The 17,421-nt window shown below is 36.4% G+C and overlaps 1 protein-coding gene across 2 annotated transcripts in view; it reads right to left on the reverse strand.

Annotated features, from left to right (window-relative positions):
* The window catches only part of DNAJC13 (DnaJ heat shock protein family (Hsp40) member C13), a 158,751-nt gene that overhangs the window by 13,306 nt on the left and 128,024 nt on the right, over positions 1 to 17,421 (reverse strand). For both annotated transcript variants that reach the window (XM_004003339.6, XM_042237066.2), the window contains exons 43-53: positions 16,764 to 16,880; positions 15,464 to 15,641; positions 10,670 to 10,761; positions 8,797 to 8,896; positions 6,801 to 6,875; positions 6,456 to 6,568; positions 3,183 to 3,352; positions 2,971 to 3,013; positions 2,332 to 2,505; positions 940 to 1,119; positions 374 to 514 (exon numbers count right to left, since the gene is read on the reverse strand). In XM_004003339.6, coding sequence (XP_004003388.1) covers positions 374 to 514; positions 940 to 1,119; positions 2,332 to 2,505; positions 2,971 to 3,013; positions 3,183 to 3,352; positions 6,456 to 6,568; positions 6,801 to 6,875; positions 8,797 to 8,896; positions 10,670 to 10,761; positions 15,464 to 15,641; positions 16,764 to 16,880 — 1,383 coding nt within the window. The remainder of the gene's footprint in view (positions 1 to 373; positions 515 to 939; positions 1,120 to 2,331; positions 2,506 to 2,970; positions 3,014 to 3,182; positions 3,353 to 6,455; positions 6,569 to 6,800; positions 6,876 to 8,796; positions 8,897 to 10,669; positions 10,762 to 15,463; positions 15,642 to 16,763; positions 16,881 to 17,421) is intronic.

Consider the following 17,421-nt stretch of genomic DNA (forward strand, 5'->3'; position numbering starts at 1 on the left):
TTGGTGTGCTTTTCAAACGTGACTTAAACAAAGAAATGAGTAAACAAGACTGAATCTTTCAAAAAGGATAAACCAAATTTTATAAAGCTAGTTAAGGATAAATGCTTAGTAAACAATCAAAATTTAAAATTCAAACATCACAAAGTACTTTGACACTGGAAAGATTTTTGGTAGCTGGCCCATCTTTTCTGTGTGTATATAAACATGTTTCATCCGGTATGTGTATCTGTATAAAATAAAAAATTGTACATGCACCAGCTCACAAGTTACCTCTCTGCCAAGTCAGGGAAGCCAAAATCAGTGCTAAATAAGTGAAAATCTATTTGTTTGGTATGTTGCTTTCCCTAAAATAGGAATCTAGAAAGTTATTTACCTGTGCTACTAATTCACTCTGCTCCTTCTGAAACATTCTATTAATTGCTTCACAGGCTAGACCAATGGTATCTGGTCGTTTTTTCATTCCATTTATCAGTGGGCCAATGGTCTCCAAAGATGCCATGGTTCGAACACAGAGCTAAGAAAAGAGAAGGTTACTTGTAGAAAGCAATAATTTATGTAACACAATAAATACCACAATAATATACGAAAAACCTACATTCAGTTCAAGTTTTGTATGGCCATGCTGTGAGGCATGCGGGATCTTAGTTTCCCAACCAGGGATCAAACCCATACATCCTGCAGTAGAAGCGTGGAGCTTTTACCTCTGGACTGCCAGGAAAGCCTCATCAGTTCAAGTTTAATAATGAACTGAGTCAAATTCAGTCTCCTATTAATCATATCATTTAAACCAGTTTAAGAACCTTTACAATATCAAGCAGTTCATATGGATGAAGGTACGTGGCAGGAAAGGGATTTATTCTGCAATGTATATTAGTCAGGAAGAGGGAGTACAGATAAATTCTACAGTTTTAGGTTACCAAATGGATTCATCATCAATACCTCATTTTCAGACAGGGCATGAATAACTCGAATGGCGCTCTTAGGAATGGCATTGTTCCTATGATTCATTGCCTGGATAATTTTGGGAAGATGGCCCAATGGTGGAACCTGATCAGCCAGCTGAGGCTGTGCACTGAAGAGACATACTGTTGCCGTTGTCAAAGTTTCCAGAGTCTCTCCCTGGAGGAACAAGCAAATTATAAAAAACTGATAAAGTCTTAAATGTCCCTGGTAATTATTTTGTGTTCAAAACAGATTCTAACTGCTGGCACTTGAAGACTGATCCATAAATCCTAAAAGAACAACAAACATCTCCATCTTGATAAAAGCGTAAAGGACTCTACGAAAGTGATATCTGAATCTACACAGATTTTCTCTGGGCATTTCTATTTTTACATCTCATTTCTACTGCAGACAGATATTTCTATTTAGAGATCATCTCTCAAAAAATATTAGTAGATATTTTTAGGTAATGTTACAGAATTGTCAGTACTGGAGAATATCAATAATTCAGGAAAATGCAACAACTAGTGGAATGTTTTCCCCAGTTCTGTAAAAATCAGAGTAAAGAGAAATTGTGACTATAGAAATGAGATATATATAAATATCTGGCATACTGTTTATATTTTTTTAAAAGTCTTGAAAAGCTAATGATACCAACTAATGATTTCTAAGTACTTGAGATTATACTAAGTACTTCACATTTATCAAAACTCATGAAAACTTCAGCCTTAGAGGCAGATGCTGTGACCTTTCTATGATGCAACTGAGGCAGAGTTGGGAGGTATTACTCCAGGCCACAGAGCTTTATCATAGGCTAACAACACAGGCTCTTAGCCACCTCAAAAGCCAGCTTTTTAAATTAATTCAACAACAATCACATACCTCAGCCACCAGGGAAGTCCAATTATTTTCAATATGTAGATTCAAACAACAAAACTTTATATTTCAGGGTTTATGACTGGCCAAACCAAGACCAAATCTACTTTCTTACTCACTCTTGCCTTCCTGCTAGCCTTTGAGCACAGGTACAGGGTTCATTCATTTATCAACAGTTAAGACTCTCCTGTCAATTTCTTTAGCTGAGTGAAGAATATGCCCTAGCAGGACACACTTCCATTTAGATTTCTACACTAAACCTTTAGGTTTCTCCTTAAAAACCACACAATCACTGGAAATGGGATGGCAGAAACCTTTCAGAACCTCTGCAACTGTTCTTCAGACTAAAAAGTTTCACTTTTGATCAAGCATATACGAATTTAAGTGTGGGGACTACATTGAAAGAGGTAGCCAATTCTTAATGCGTGGTCAATGAGAATGGTGTTTTAACAGAAACACTGTCAACATATTTAGCAAAATATGTGAAACATCTGACTGATGACTAAAGCTTACATGAGGACTGTTCTTCTCCAGAAGCTCAGTTAATTTTTCTAGCAGTGCAGTAAGAAATTCTCTAGGCTTTCTTAGAACCCAAGCTGGTTGTGCAATAAAGATTCTCAAGAAAACTCCTCCAACAGCAAGTTCACCTTCTGCTTCTCCAAACACCACAGCAAAATCTTCAGGCAACTTTAAATAGAGAAAGAATAGTCAAGTCATTTACTAATCATTAGTTGTATTGAGTTGGGCAAAAAAATCTTGTTTGGGCACCAAACAAACTTTTTTGCCCAGCCCAATACATTAACAAGAAAGAAATAAAAAACCCTATTAAAGAAATCTTCATGCAATGAACTAGGCTTTAAATAGTCATTAATACAATAAAGTCAAAATTGTTTGTTTTCACTTGATAAATTTCTATAAAAGTTCCTTTGATTAAGTTACTCTTTTCAGAAAAAGTCCTTTGATTAAGATACTCCAAAAGTGAATATTCCTACTTTTTTAAAAAATTGTTTAAAACCTTGTTTTCCAGGGGAAGATTTAAGTATCTTAGTAACAAAGCAAAGGATGGTTTTATACTCACTTAGCAGGAACTTACAAACAATAAATTTACAGTAAAATGTAAAATTCCTTCCTCTGAATAAAAGTATACTTTACCTTCCAGGTTACGTCAGGGTTGTCTTGCTGATTTTTAAAGTGCCTTGGGAAAAAAAAAGAAGGACAGGACGTCAAACTTCAGTCACAAGACACCACGTTCATTACCCTTTATAGAGTAAGTCCTGGAGAGCTGACAGACGATGCGGAAAATGGTTGCCTCCCTGGCGACTCCACCTGAAGGTCCTAAGCTGTTAATATGTGTCTTTACTTACTCAAGCATCATTTCTCTAACTGTCGTGGACACTTTATCTCTGGAACTATCATTCCAAATTAACTCAGGATTTTCATGCGTTCCTTCAAAAATATGGACAGCAGCTTCAGGGTTGTCTCTCATGGCATCCATAAAAACGCTTGGGAGAAATTTCATCAATGTAATTCGAACCTGGACGAGGAAATTTGAGAAAATAAAAAAGACCTATTGAAAACATCGCAATATTTGGTTTGCTTTACATTTCTCTAAGAATGATGCTATAATGTGTGTTAAGGCTGATACGGGCCATAACTACCATCCAAAAGTCCCGGATAACAGATAAACCTTGGTTTATGGTGGCTCAGTAGTAAAGAATCCACCTGCCAACGCAGGAGATGTAGAAGAAGACTCAGGCTCGATCTCTGGGTTGGGAAGATCCGATTTCCTGGAGAAGGGGATGGCAACCCACTCCAGTATTCTTGCCTGGAAAATCCCATGGACAGAGGAGCCTGACAGGCTCATGGGACAGCAAAGAGTCAGACACAACTGAGTCTGTACACACATGCAAAGGTCACAAGACTCCCTACGACCTCCTACTTCTTACCTATCTGGGTTAATTTCCTCTCTCCACCTCAAATTTAAGTAACGTTAAGAAATTCAGCACCACGGGTGTTTGAAGTTCCCAGAGCACATCAACCTACCAGATCCTGCCCTGCACATGCTGTCCCCTCTTCCCAGAAAGTCCTCAGCTGATCTGTACCTCCACCTCTCCCCAAAACCCCCGACACCCTCACAAATTCTTCTCATGCTTTGTGTTACACAAGTAATTTTTAGTACCATGTTTTACATTTTACTGTGCCTTTCCCCAAAAAGGATTTAAAAAGCAACTTAAAAAAAGAACATCCAACACATATATACAAACAGAAAATTAGTGTGAGACATAAGGACAAAGGGAAAGTGAAGGTTGAGAAGACAAGTTTTTCCCTCAGATCTTCACATAGTTTTATCTCCTTTGTGTGATTCAAGTCTATGTTAAATCTCATCTTATAGAAACCTTTCCTGGCCCAGTCTGTCTTGTCAGTGCCTGTATTTTCATTCCCTGGCACAAGCTGATAGTCAAGAACTTATTTGAATGAATGAGACTAATGTACGAATTAGTACATAAAGAAAATATCAAAAGCTCTGTATAACTGCAAGCAATATATAATAAATTTAGCCCTGAACTTCCTGGCAGTCCAGTTCATGTCTGGGAATGCATGTACACCCATGGTGGATTCATGTCAATGTATGGCAAAACCAATTAAAAAAAAAAAAAAAAGGAAACAATATTAGTCACATGATAGAGAGCATCCACAAAATAGGATGTATGTCACTCTCTTGGTGAAATTGATCTAAGATGTAAATACAACAGTTAAAACTATAAAACACCTAGGAAAAAACATAGGCATAGATTTTTGTAACTCTGGATTACCTAATGGCTTTTATATAATAAAAGCACAAGCTGCAACAAAGACACATTGGACTTCATCAAAATTAAACAACAAGAAAGTGGAAAAACATCTACAAAATGGGAGAAAATATTTATAAATCATATATCTGATAAGGGACTGGTATCCAAAATACATAATGTAGGGAACAAAGTATAAGGAAGGTTGAGAAGAACAATTACAACTCAACAGTAAAAAGACAACTCAATTAAAAAATGAGCAAAGAATGAGAATAGACATTTCTCTAAAAAGGATGTTCAAATGGCCAATAAGCACATGAAAAGGTATTCAACATCATTAGGCACCAGGGAAATGCAAAGCAAACCCTGATACAGCACACTTCACACCCACTAGGACGACCACACTCAATGAAGATCTATATAGTAAGTGTTAAAGAAGAGGTGGATATCACCATCAGCGGTGGTATGTAAAATGGTGCAGCCACTGTGGAAAATAGTCTGATAATTCCTTGAAAGGTTAAAAATAGTGTTACCATATTACCCAGAAATTCTACTCTCAGAGAAATAGAATACATATCCACACAAAAACTTGTCCACATGTGTTCACAGCATACAGAATAGCCAAAAACTGGAAATAATCCACGTGTCCATTTTCAATCAATAAATGGAACAACAAAATGTGGTGTAAGTATAGGGAAGTGACTGCTAAATTAGGAAATGGGTCTTTTCCCTGGCTTGATGAAAATGTTCTAAAACTGACTGTTGTTGCCCAAAACACTGAAGTGGATACTTCATGTGTGTGAATTGTATGGCATGTCAATTACATCTAAATAAAGTTATAAAAATGGAAAAGAAATTTACTGACCCCACTTCTAGGCTCTCTTGTTGCAAATCATTCAATTAAGGAGCTGACACTTATATTTTTTCCTATATAGAAAATTTAAGTACAAATATATTCACTTTGGTAAAATTTGTCCCTCATGTATTTCAAAGGTTAAAAAATTACTAAAGAGCTCAAAAATTAATTCTAGTACATATTTTAAACATCTAAAACATTATTTAAAATATAACAGCAGACATTATAGTTATGGGCTACCCAACTCTAGCTTTAAGAAAATTCAGTATTAAATATCAATATTCATGATTTTATGGGCCCTTGCTACAGGCACCCAAATGTAATGTTCCTTATCCATTAATCCTACTGATGACAGATTATTAGCCATATTCCCCAAGTAAACTATTCCAGGTCTTGTGACATAGTCTCAATATCTAAATCAGGAGATCAGGTAAGAAAAACATGCAACTGAATCTAGCTTGTTTTCTGTAAGGGGGTGCTCAAGAGCCTTTATTTCATATTTGGGCTGGCATAGACAGTGCTTCAGTGAGCATTACTTCTGCTCTATGAACTGAACCACAGTTCCAGAGATCATTTTGTCTTCTTCAGATTCTTAATGAGAGATCTCCCTGCGGAGAGGAGAAGCAAAGGCACTGTAATACTCACTTTCACAAGCCAGTTTTTTCAAAGTGTGAAATCTAACCTATCTATCTTCTGTCACAACTTAAAATATACTTTCAAAATATGTTTTGGCTCCTTCAAGGGAGATAACAGTTTCATCACTATAATTCAAACACTATCTTAAGACTTCTCAATTCTAGTGCAGGCTTCCCTGATTATAATTTTTCTCTAACTAGTAATATATAGGAATAATTCAGGTATGTCAATCTTTCAACTTTCATATCAAGTCACTTCTTCACTATTTCAGACTTTGGTAATCCTCATGAAATTAGTTACCAAAGTAATAGAGCTTTAATAATTAATTTCTTTCTAAGAACCCATTTTGTGCTCACCTTTGGACCTATTAGTTTATCTGCTGTCATTTTAGCAAAAAGTTCTGCTGTCTGGGCTCGAACCTGTGGATGTGTTGAATTGCAGAACATATCTAGTAAATAAATCAAAGCTCCTGTGAAGGAAAAAAAGCGTTAGCGTTTATATGCTAAATAAAAAAAAAATATGACTTTTCTAGTCAGTAGAATTTACTTTCAACCTTATTTCAACTCAATGCAGTTTGTTTTCTTAAAAAAATTGTAAGCCTTCTAAAGCATTCTTCTAATTTATCAGACTATATAAAGTAGCTCAAAATAAGCTTTACCATTACGAAGCATGACTAGATGAGAAAGCACTCTATACACTACCTCTTGCCATTGCTTCTTTGATAATTTTTGTACTTGATGTCAAAGCATAAAGAGTCTCCAGAACAAGCTGACGACCTGCAGAACAAAAGAGATTACAAGAATCGAATCATCACACTACCTTACATTTACTAGGCATCAGTGCCAGGCACTGAACAAGGTGCTTTACAAAGGGCATCATACTTTCAACTTCACAACAACCAGCTAGACAGGTATTGTGGTCTTGCTATGAGTGAGGAATCTGAGATCCAGTTTGAGTAGCCCATGAAGTCACAATTAGTGAGTGGTATAACTCACTATACCACTGAGGTATATAGAGGTTTACAGAGGTCTGACTCCAAAGTCCACAATCATAAGCACGATGCCATACTGTCCTACCTCACTGCTCAATATGCAAACAAAATCTCACCTCCTGACATTCTGAGGATACTATATTCAGGATCTATTATTTTTATATGGTGCTAGTATCTTAGAGAAATGAGTAGGAAGTAGCAGTTGCAAGACACTGTTCCAGTCTAAAACACAATAGCATCTTTCTGCACAACGTCTGTGTGCTTCTCACCCCTTCCTTGTCATTGAAGTAGACTGGGCAACTGGACTTTACTCTTCCAAAGTCAAGGGGCAACAAGAGACAGGTGACCAGAGGAGTGAAGAGTTGGCAAAGAGGGTGAAGGCTGCCAGGTATTAGGCCGAGATGAAAACCAAGGATGGTAGCCACACTGAGCTAAGTTAACAGGCAGGAGAATAAACACGCAAAATGAGACTTTTGTTAAAATGAGACTTCTTTTAAGACAGGAAACAATATTTCACTGAAAACCAGTCACTGTTCTAACCATAAGTTCAAAGGAAAACAAGACTTTGGAGGGGACAGAAGAAGTCAATTATTTTATGTTTTTAATGTTCCTGAGCAAACAGTGAAAGATAATTCAGTCTAAAATATAAATGAGAACAGAGTAGGCTGAGATATCTAAACATCAGCTATTTTACCAGAAAGATTAAAACCATGACTGCAGTATATAAATTCAGTATGAATATACTTTTAAACCATGACTTCTGTAACATTCAATCAGTTTAATTTTGCATTGTTTGTAGCTGTTAAAAGCGAATAAAAGAGAAAAACCAAGTAAGGCTGTAGGAATGACCAAAAAAAATAATAATAATAATAATCTGCTAGTAACTTTTAAATGCTGTCATTTAAAAGCTAACAAAAATATTCAATAATAATTGAATTCCACTCAATTCACTGAACATAACACATAACATGTGCAAGGTACTGGGGCAGAAAATGAGTGAGACTGGTTGCTGCTCTCAAGGAGGCAGACAAGTGTGAAGTCAAGATTAATGTTGACTTCTGAAGGGCTGGCAAAGCTGACTGAGCAATGCATGTTGATGGGGAAGTGACAAAGTTGGAGTTATATCACAACTGTCTTTGAAAAGCAACCTCAAGGTTGATCTAACACAACTACACACTTATGTGAGACATAACTACAGTGTGTAAGGAGTCTATATTATTGCAGGCTGTACTCAAGAAATCAGATTGCTATATTTTTAAAAACTGATCTCATCTGGTGCTAACAGTTACTATTAGCATGAAATCAGTAAAGGACAAATAATGCAGGACTGAACTTTAAGTAAAACATAAGGTGATTTTTACATTAAGCATTTTTTTCTATCACACAAGTTCAACTGAGTGGTTTTTTAATAAAACATGGAGTATCAGTTAATTCTCAATCATTCATATATAGCTTATACTTAGCAAATTGAAAATCCTAGATTATTTTCATATGCTTTTGGATCTCTATCATCTCTTCCAACTTTGGATGTGGAAATACAAAATAGTTAACTTCTGTAAAAATAAACTAGGAAGACAAATCTAATATAAAGAATACCACTTAAAATATTTTAAAACACTATGTTGGAGGTTTTGTATCATCTATGTAACTGCTCTCCTCTATGCTGACTGTGCTGTGGTTCTGAAAATTCCAGTGAATATACATACTTGATGGCAAAGAATGCAGAAGAGCCAATAAACTGGACAAAACCATTGATTCAGCAATATTGTTGACACAGTCTTGGTTAGACGTCACTATATTCACAACCTGAAAATCAATCAATAGGACAGTAAGAGTTCTGGAAATAACTTCAAACCTAAACAAATTAAGGTAAATTAGTCAGACCTAAATAAACTTAAGGTTTATTACCAAAATGAGAAAAATGCTTGGAGGATAAAATATTTAACTTTTAGGCGAGAATTTAATTCTTAAAAATTGGCTTTATTACTTTGCTCTTTTGAGAATTAAAAATGTTAATGCTAGTGTGTGTGTGTTTGTATATATAAGTTTTCTATTAACTTAAAGGTAACAATCAAATATAACAACCTAAACAAATATTTTAGCACCAATTCACAATCCTTAGGCTTATAAGAAGCCTTCAGTCCTACACCAGTTCATGCTCCAGAATTATGGTGTACACTATCGTGTTTTCCAATTGGTGATTTGGGGTGGGAAGTGATTAGCAAGATAATCATCTTCACTACTTGGACTTTTTCTTTTAGAGGGAGAAAGTAAATGTCTCTGGTGTCCAGTACAATATATTAGTCTATATTTCTATTATAAAGAAATAGGCATGTTTTTTGAAGATGACCGCTCAAGTCTAACTTATACATCTAAACTTATACATCTAAAGATTAATGCCACAACTTGAACCATGTGGTCAGCATCTCAAAGAAAAATATCACAGACACAATCAGTTCAGTTCAGTTGCTCGGTCGTGTCCAACTCTTTGTGATCCCATGAATCGCAGCACGCCAGGCCTCCCTGTCCATCACCAACTCCCGGAGTTCACTCAAACTCACATCCATCGAGTCTGTGATGCCATCCAGCCATCTCATCCTCAGTCGTCCCCTTCTCCTCCTGCCCCCAATCCCTCCCAGCATCAGAGTCTTTTCCAATGAGTCAACTCTTCGCATTAGGTGGCCAAAGTACTTATTTTAAAAATTACAAGGTACTTGAAGGAATTAAGTGGAGAAGCATGCTTTTCAAAGAAAAGACTATGCTTGTTAAGCTGTTGACCAACTTAACCTTTATTATTTTATTAAACATTTTTAAACTAAAATGCAATCTAAGAACACTTAATCATTCATAAAGTTCATTGTTACTGAAAGGTTGAATTTGGTGTTCTTTATAATAAATTGTGTGTGTTACAATAAGCAGGATCACATGAAAAAAGATCCTGGGTATTCACTCTGGATTGCCTAGACAAGGAGTACCCTATGACCAAGGTCTTCCTGCTTCTTCCAGAGGAAAAGGCTCCACACAAACAGCTTCCTACAGGACCAATGATTTCATTCTCCTGGAGGAGGGCCCTCCAACTACTCTTGGACCTCTAAGACCCACAGGTTCTGGGTAGCTGGAAAGGATGCTTTTGTACCAGACCCATAAGAAGGGAGAGCAATTGAGGGAGATGGAACACAAACTCAGTGTATAGTTTGGTCTCAACATGTCTCTCTGTGGAAAAACAGAGATCTTGGAAAGTTCTGCTCCCTTTTTTTGTCATCTGTGGCTTTCAAGCATCCCGAGTAAAGTCCATTCCTTAACTCATCCCATATGACACTACACAAATGCATCCCAAGTTCTAATTCATGACAGATGATGACCACAGAGGGAAGCACCTTGAACACTGTACAATATTTGCTCTTCAAAATGGGCATATAATTCAAGTTTTAAAGACATTCACTTGCCTTAATAGGCAAAATGAAAAAAAAATAAACCACACAAATTTCCATTCAACTTTAGATGATGATTAACGAAGGTTCAAACCATGTACAGTATGTTGCAAGAAAGACAGCATGCTTTAGAACAAAATTCTTTTACCTCTAAAGCCAACTGCTGCACTTGACCAGCTCCATGGACTCGAAGAAGAGAAAATATTAACTTAAAATGACCAATGCATTCACTTTCAGACCCTACAAAGAAAAATAAAATGCTTATCTTTTATTTCCAAGCGATGTTCTATCAATCTTCTGGAAACAGATATATTTTGTTTACTGTCAAGTCTGTGGTAAACTTTTCTCAAAAATTGTGACATGAAGTGAGTACAGTATCACTAAGGAGAAGTAAATCTTAAGAAGTTAAACAGTATTAAAGTTTCTCTGGTTTGTTTTGTCTTCATTTCCATCCCAATGCCTAACTAACCAACAGGCTAAAAACAAGAAATTTATCAAATACAATTCAAAAATTGAAAGTGTATAGTGGTACTTTTACACTTTACCTGTAGACCTCAGAGCTAATCCTGTCAGCCTAATTACATCTGGAGACAGTGTGACATCATTCGGCTTTTAAGTAAGACTGAGTTAGAACTCTGTCACTTGAGAACTACATTACAGACAAGTTCCAAATCAATTCCCAGGTTTGCAGTAATTTCTTTGTACCTAATATGCCAAAATCAAAAAATGAAGTTTTCTTCAGATTTTATAACACTGCCTTTAAAAACATCTCCATGTATACCATGGGAATGAAATTTTGTTAGACAACATTTAATTACTGTTGGTTATTTTATTTGAATAATTTGTTGGCAATACAACTATAAATAATAATAGTACTGTAATACATACTGGCAAGAGCAAAGGAATATAAGAAACATAATATTAAGTGTTAATAAAAAGTTTTGAGGTCTTCAGGTAAGAAACGGAATAGTGAATGTAATTTTATAATCCATATTTTATTTCTACATAATACTCTATTTTATATTCTATAGTTTATGTTTCATATTTTATATTCAGGTTTTATGTTCGGTATTTTATCAATATATTCTATCAATTCAGTTGAGCTGCTCAGTTGTGTCCACCTCTTTGCGACCTCATGGACTGCAGCACACCAGGCTTCCCTGTTCATCACCAACTCCCGGAGCTTGCTCAAACTCCTGTTCGTTGAGTCAGTGACGCCATCAAACCATCTCATCCTCTGTTGTCTCCTTTTCCTCCTAACTTCAATCTTCCCCAGCACTTTTCTAATGAGTCAGTTCTTCATATCACACGGCCAAAATAGTGGAGCTTCAGTTTCAGCATAAGTGCTTCCAATGAATATACAATATTGATTTCCCTCAAGATTGACTGGTTTGATCTCCTTGCAGTTCAAGGGACTGCCAAGAATTTATCCAACACCACAGTTCAAAACTTCAATTCTTTGGCGACCAGCTTTCTTTTGGTCTAAGTCTCATATCCATACATCACTACTTGAAAAATCATAGCTTTGACTAAATGGACCTTAGTTGGCAAAGTAATGTCTCTGCTTTTTAATATGCTGTCTAGATTGGTCATAGCTTTTCTTCCAAGAAGCAAGCATCTTTTAATTTCATGGCTGCAGACATCATCTGCAGTGATTTTGGAGTCCAAGAAAATAGTCTGTTACTGTTTCCATCATTTCCCCACCTATTTGCCACAAAGTGATGGAACTGCAAGCCATGTCCTTTGTTTTTTGAATGTTAAGCCAGTTTTTTCACTCTTTAAGCCTGCTCTTTCATCAAGCGGCTGGCTCTTTAGCTCATTTTTGCTTTCTGCCATAATGGTGGTGTCATCTGCATATCTGATGTTATTCATATTTCTCCTTGCAATCCTGATTCCAGTTTCTGCTTTATCCAGCCTGGCATTTCATATGATGTACTCTTCATATAAGTTAAAAAAGCAAGGTGACAATATACAGCCTTGATGTATTTCTTTCCCAATTTGGAACCAGTCTATTGTTTCATGTCCAGTTCTAACTACTGCTTCTTGACTTGAATACAGATTCCTCAGGAGGCAGGTAAGTTGGTCTGGTATTCCCAACTCTTTAAGAATTTTCCAGTTTGTTGTGATCCACACAGTCAAAGGCTTTGGCGTAGTTAATGAAGCAGAAGTAGATGTTGTTTTGGAATTCCTTTGCTTTTTCTATGATCCAATGGATGTTGGCAATTTGATTTCTGGTTCCTCTGCCTTTTCTAAATCTAGCTTGAACATCTGGAAATTCTAGGTTCATGTACTGTCAAACCTCACTTGGAGAATTTTGAGCGTAACTTTACTAGCGAGTGAGACAAGTGCAATTGTGTGGTAGTTTGAACATTCTTTGGCATTGCCTTTCTTTGATACTGGAATGAAAACTGACCTTTTCCACTTCTGTGGCCACTGCTGAGTTTTCCAAATTTGCTGACATATTGAGTACATGCAGCACTTTAACAGCATCATCATTGAGGATTTGAAATAGCTGGAATTCTATCACCTCCACTAGCTTTGTAGTGATGCTTCCTAACACCCACTTGACTTTGCACTCCAGGATGTCTGGCTCTAAGTGAGTGATCACATCATTACGGTTATCTGGGTCATTAAGATCTTTTTCTGTATAGTTCTTTTGTGTATTCTTGCCACCTCTTAATATCTTCTGCTTCTGTCCTACTGTGCCCATCTTTGCATGAAATGTTCCTTGGTATCTCTAATTTTAACGAGATCTCTAGTCTTTCCCATTCTATTGTTTTCCTCTACTTCTTTGCACTGATTGCTGAGGAAGTTTTTATCTCTCCTTGCTATTCTATGGAACTCTGCATTCAGATGCTTACATCTTTCCTTTTCTCGTTTGCCTTTAGCGTCTCTTCTTTTCTCAGCTATTTGTAAGGCCTCCTCAGACAATCATTTTGCCTTCTTTCTTTTCTTTTCCTTGGGGATGGTTTTGATCACTGCCTCCTGTACAATGTCACAAACCTCCATTCATAGTTCTTCAAGCACTCTATCAGATCTAATCCCATGAATGTATTTGTCACCACTGCATATAATTGTAAGGGATTTGATTTAGGTCATACTGAATGGCCTAGCAGTTTTCCTTACTTTCTTCAATTTAAGTCTAAATTTGGCAATAAAGAGTTCAAGATCTGAGCAACAGTCAGCTCCTGGTCTTGTTTTTGCTGACTGCATAGAGCTTCACCATCGTTGGCTGCAAAGAATACACTCAATCTGATTTCGGTATTGACCATCTGGTGACATCCATGAGCAGAGTTATCTCTTGGGTTGTTGGAAGAGTGTGCTTGCTACAAACAGTGTGTTCTCTTCACAGAACTCTGTTAATATTTACCTTGCTTCATTTTCTCCTCCAAGGCCAAACAAATGTGCTCGTTACTCAGTAACCCTTGACTTCCTACTTTTGCATTCCGTCCCTATGATGAAAAGGCCATCTTTTTTGGGTGTTCTGGAAGGTCTTGGAGGTCTTCAGAGAACTGTTCAAGTTCAGCTTTTTCAGCATTAGTGCTTGGGGCATAGACTTCAATTACTATGATACTGAATGGTTTGCCTTGGAAATGAAAAAGATCTTTCTGTTGTTTTGAGACTGCACCCCAGTACTGCATTCTGGACTCTCTTGTTGACTATGAAGTCTACTCCATTTCTTCTAAGGGATTCTTGCCCACAGTAGTAGATATAATCATCATCTAAATTACATTCACCCATTCTGCTTCATTTTAGTTCACTGATTCTTAAAATGTTGATGTTCACTCTTGCCATTCCCTGTTTGCTCACTTCCAATTTACATTGATTCATGGACCTAACATTCAAGTTTCTACGCAATATTGTTATTTACAGCATTGGACTTTACTTTCATCACCAGATATATCCAAAACTGGGTGCTGTTTTCACTTTGGCTCATCCTCTTCATTCTTTCTGGATCTATTTCTCTGCTCTTCTCCAGTAGCATACTGGGCACCTACTATCCTGGGGAGTTCATCTTTAAGTGTCACATCTTCTTACCTTTTCATAGTGTTCCTGGAATTCTCCAGCCAGGAATACTGAAGTGGTTTGCCATTCCCTTCTCCAGTGGACAATGTTTTGTCAGAATTCTCCACCATGTCCCGTCCATCTTGGGTGGCCCTACATGGCGTGGCTCATAGTCTCATTGAGTTAGACAAGGCTGTGGTCCATGTGATCAGTTTGGTTAGTTTTCTGTAATTATGGTTTTCATTCTGTCTCCCGTCTGATAGATAAGAGGCTTGTCCAAGGTTCCTAATGGGAGGGACTGGCTGTGGGGCAAACTGGGTCTTGCTCTGATGGGTGAGGCCATGCTCAGTAAATCTTTAATCCAATTTTCTGTTGATGGGTGGGGGACTATGTTCCCTCACTATATATATATTCCATATTTAGTATCAAAGTTAGAATTGGAATAAGCTTTCAGACTTTCACTCCAGCATATTCCCTGAAGTCAGGCAAGAGTGATAATGTTACTATAAATGTCTTTCTTAAAGATGTTTTAAGAATGACAATTCTCATTATTTCAATTTTTAAGCACCAAAAACTTCAGGCTTTTTTTTTTTTAAAGTATGGCATTGTAGGGACCAGTGGTGGAACTTAAATAATCTCATCAATAACTCTAACTTAAGCACTTATACTTTGTATGTCAATTTATGTCATCAATGTGGTTTTACACTATCAAGTTATTCTGCCTTTTCAACTTATTAAAACTCATTTGCTCTTAGAGATACGAATTCTAAGCATGATGACTGACCTCTCTTTCCAGCTTATTATTTAGAGGTAAAAATATTATGGGGTCAATAACTAAGCATAAGTTTCCCAGAGTTTTCCTGGTAAAATTGAGAGCTGGTAATTTTAGGGCTCTTCTATTTTAAGGATCTTATTTGTCAAGGGTACAATCACATACCTGGATTATATTTTATAACATTCCTCAGAGCCTCCAAAGCCATTTCAACTCTTGGCAAGCGGTCTCCATGTTGCTCTGACTCCACTTTTGCAGCATGAGTGATAGCCATGAAGGTGTGGAGGTACTGGGCCTGGGAGCCTATATAATCCAAGAGACTTGCAGCAAATGCTTTTGGAACCTAAATCAAGTAGAAAAATATTTAAAAACATGTATGTCCTTAGAAATAACCTATAACAAAGACTTCACAGTAAAAGCAACAACGAAACATTTCAAGTCATGGAAGTTATTAAATTATACAGACACAAGAAAATACCTATGCATTAAATGAGAACTGAGGAGAAAAGGGATAAAACTCAACAGCATTAGAAAATGTTTATCACTGTGGGCCTAAATCCATTAGAAATCTGATTTACTCCCTTTGGTAATACAGTATAATAATTCTGTGATAAGAATATACCCCTACTTTACCAAGATAATTGATAGTATGGTATGTAACTTCTATAAATTGGTTGCATTTTTAGATTTAAAAATTATATATATTAGATTATAAATTTAAAAGGAAGTTTTCAAAGAGACTTCACAAATCACTAAACTCATTCTTCTTAGCAGCTATTTTTATATATTATTCTGTGATAAATAACATACATCACAGTTTAGTAAATTCCTTTTTCCAAGAGCAAACTCTAAAACAAAGCCTCACTTCTTTCTTCCTTACAAACCAATCAACCACCGAATCTTTATCACCCCCTCCAAAAAGCTATAACTAAACTTTCGTATGTGATCCCTAAGAACTAAGGAAAGAAAAGATTATTTGCTTTTGGAAGTGATTAGGGGTCATCACAAGAAATAACCTGATGTGACCCAGTCATCTTCTAAAAATTCTCTTTGCTCTCCCCTTCTATTTTCTTAATTTCTTTTAAAAACTGGCCAGAGATAGACTACTGTCTGGTGGTCTGATATTTAACATAATAGAGTGAGTATGTAAAAGGCCTTACAGTTCCACAAGAGACGGCAGAGCTGCAGGTATATATACATGATACAGTGGAGTAGCATTATGCATAAAATATAAGCAACAGCTGGGAAAGGAATAAATCCTTATTCATGAATCCATTAAATTCCCCAAGATTCAAAACAAAAAGTCTCATAAGTTATCAATGGTCACCCTATCACATACCCAAGTTAGTATAAAATATTTGGCAAAAAACAGATATTATTTCAATATATACAGTGTGAATAAACCAGTAGCTTTTAATAACAAATGATCAAAAGTTACAGACAAAATCAAAAGTAGAGAGCTTACCTCAAGTGGGAAAGTAGGGACTTCATTATAGACCCTAACAAAAATCTCCCCTACGATAAGTTCTTTGGCATGATCACTGTAGACAAATTCTGATCCGTAAGTTTTGTCACAGTCACCCTTAAAAAAAAAAAAACTAATTGTTAGATATAAATCAGAATCTTTAGTGTGCAGATTATAAATCTATCCATATTCAGTTTAATAACTTATAAGATAAATAACTTCAATAAATAACTAAAGATCCATTCATTTTTCCATAGGAGAAAAATGTGGTGGGATACACATCACAGCACTTAATGCAATTTTAACATTTATAATTAGTAATATGGACTCTGGAAAAGGCATGCATGCGTGAACGTGTGTTAGTCACTTAGTCATGTCCGACTCTTTGTCACCCTTTGTAGTGTAGCCCGCCAGGCTCTTCTGTCCATGGGATTTTTCAGGCAAAGATACTGGAATGGGCTGCCATTTCCTCCTCCAGGGGATTATTCTAACCCAGGGATCAAAACTGTATCTCCTGTAGCAGGCAGATTCTTTACCTGCTAACCCATCAGGGAAGCCCCTAACAGAGTTATGTTATATATAGGCAGAGAGTTATGTTATTTTTTAGTCCAAAATTGAAACTCATTTTAAAATTTCAAAAGATCACTGAGGTCAGCCA

The sequence above is a fragment of the Ovis aries genome, chromosome 1 (genome assembly GCF_016772045.2).
Source record: "Ovis aries strain OAR_USU_Benz2616 breed Rambouillet chromosome 1, ARS-UI_Ramb_v3.0, whole genome shotgun sequence".
NCBI classification, from domain to species: Eukaryota; Metazoa; Chordata; class Mammalia; order Artiodactyla; family Bovidae; genus Ovis; species Ovis aries.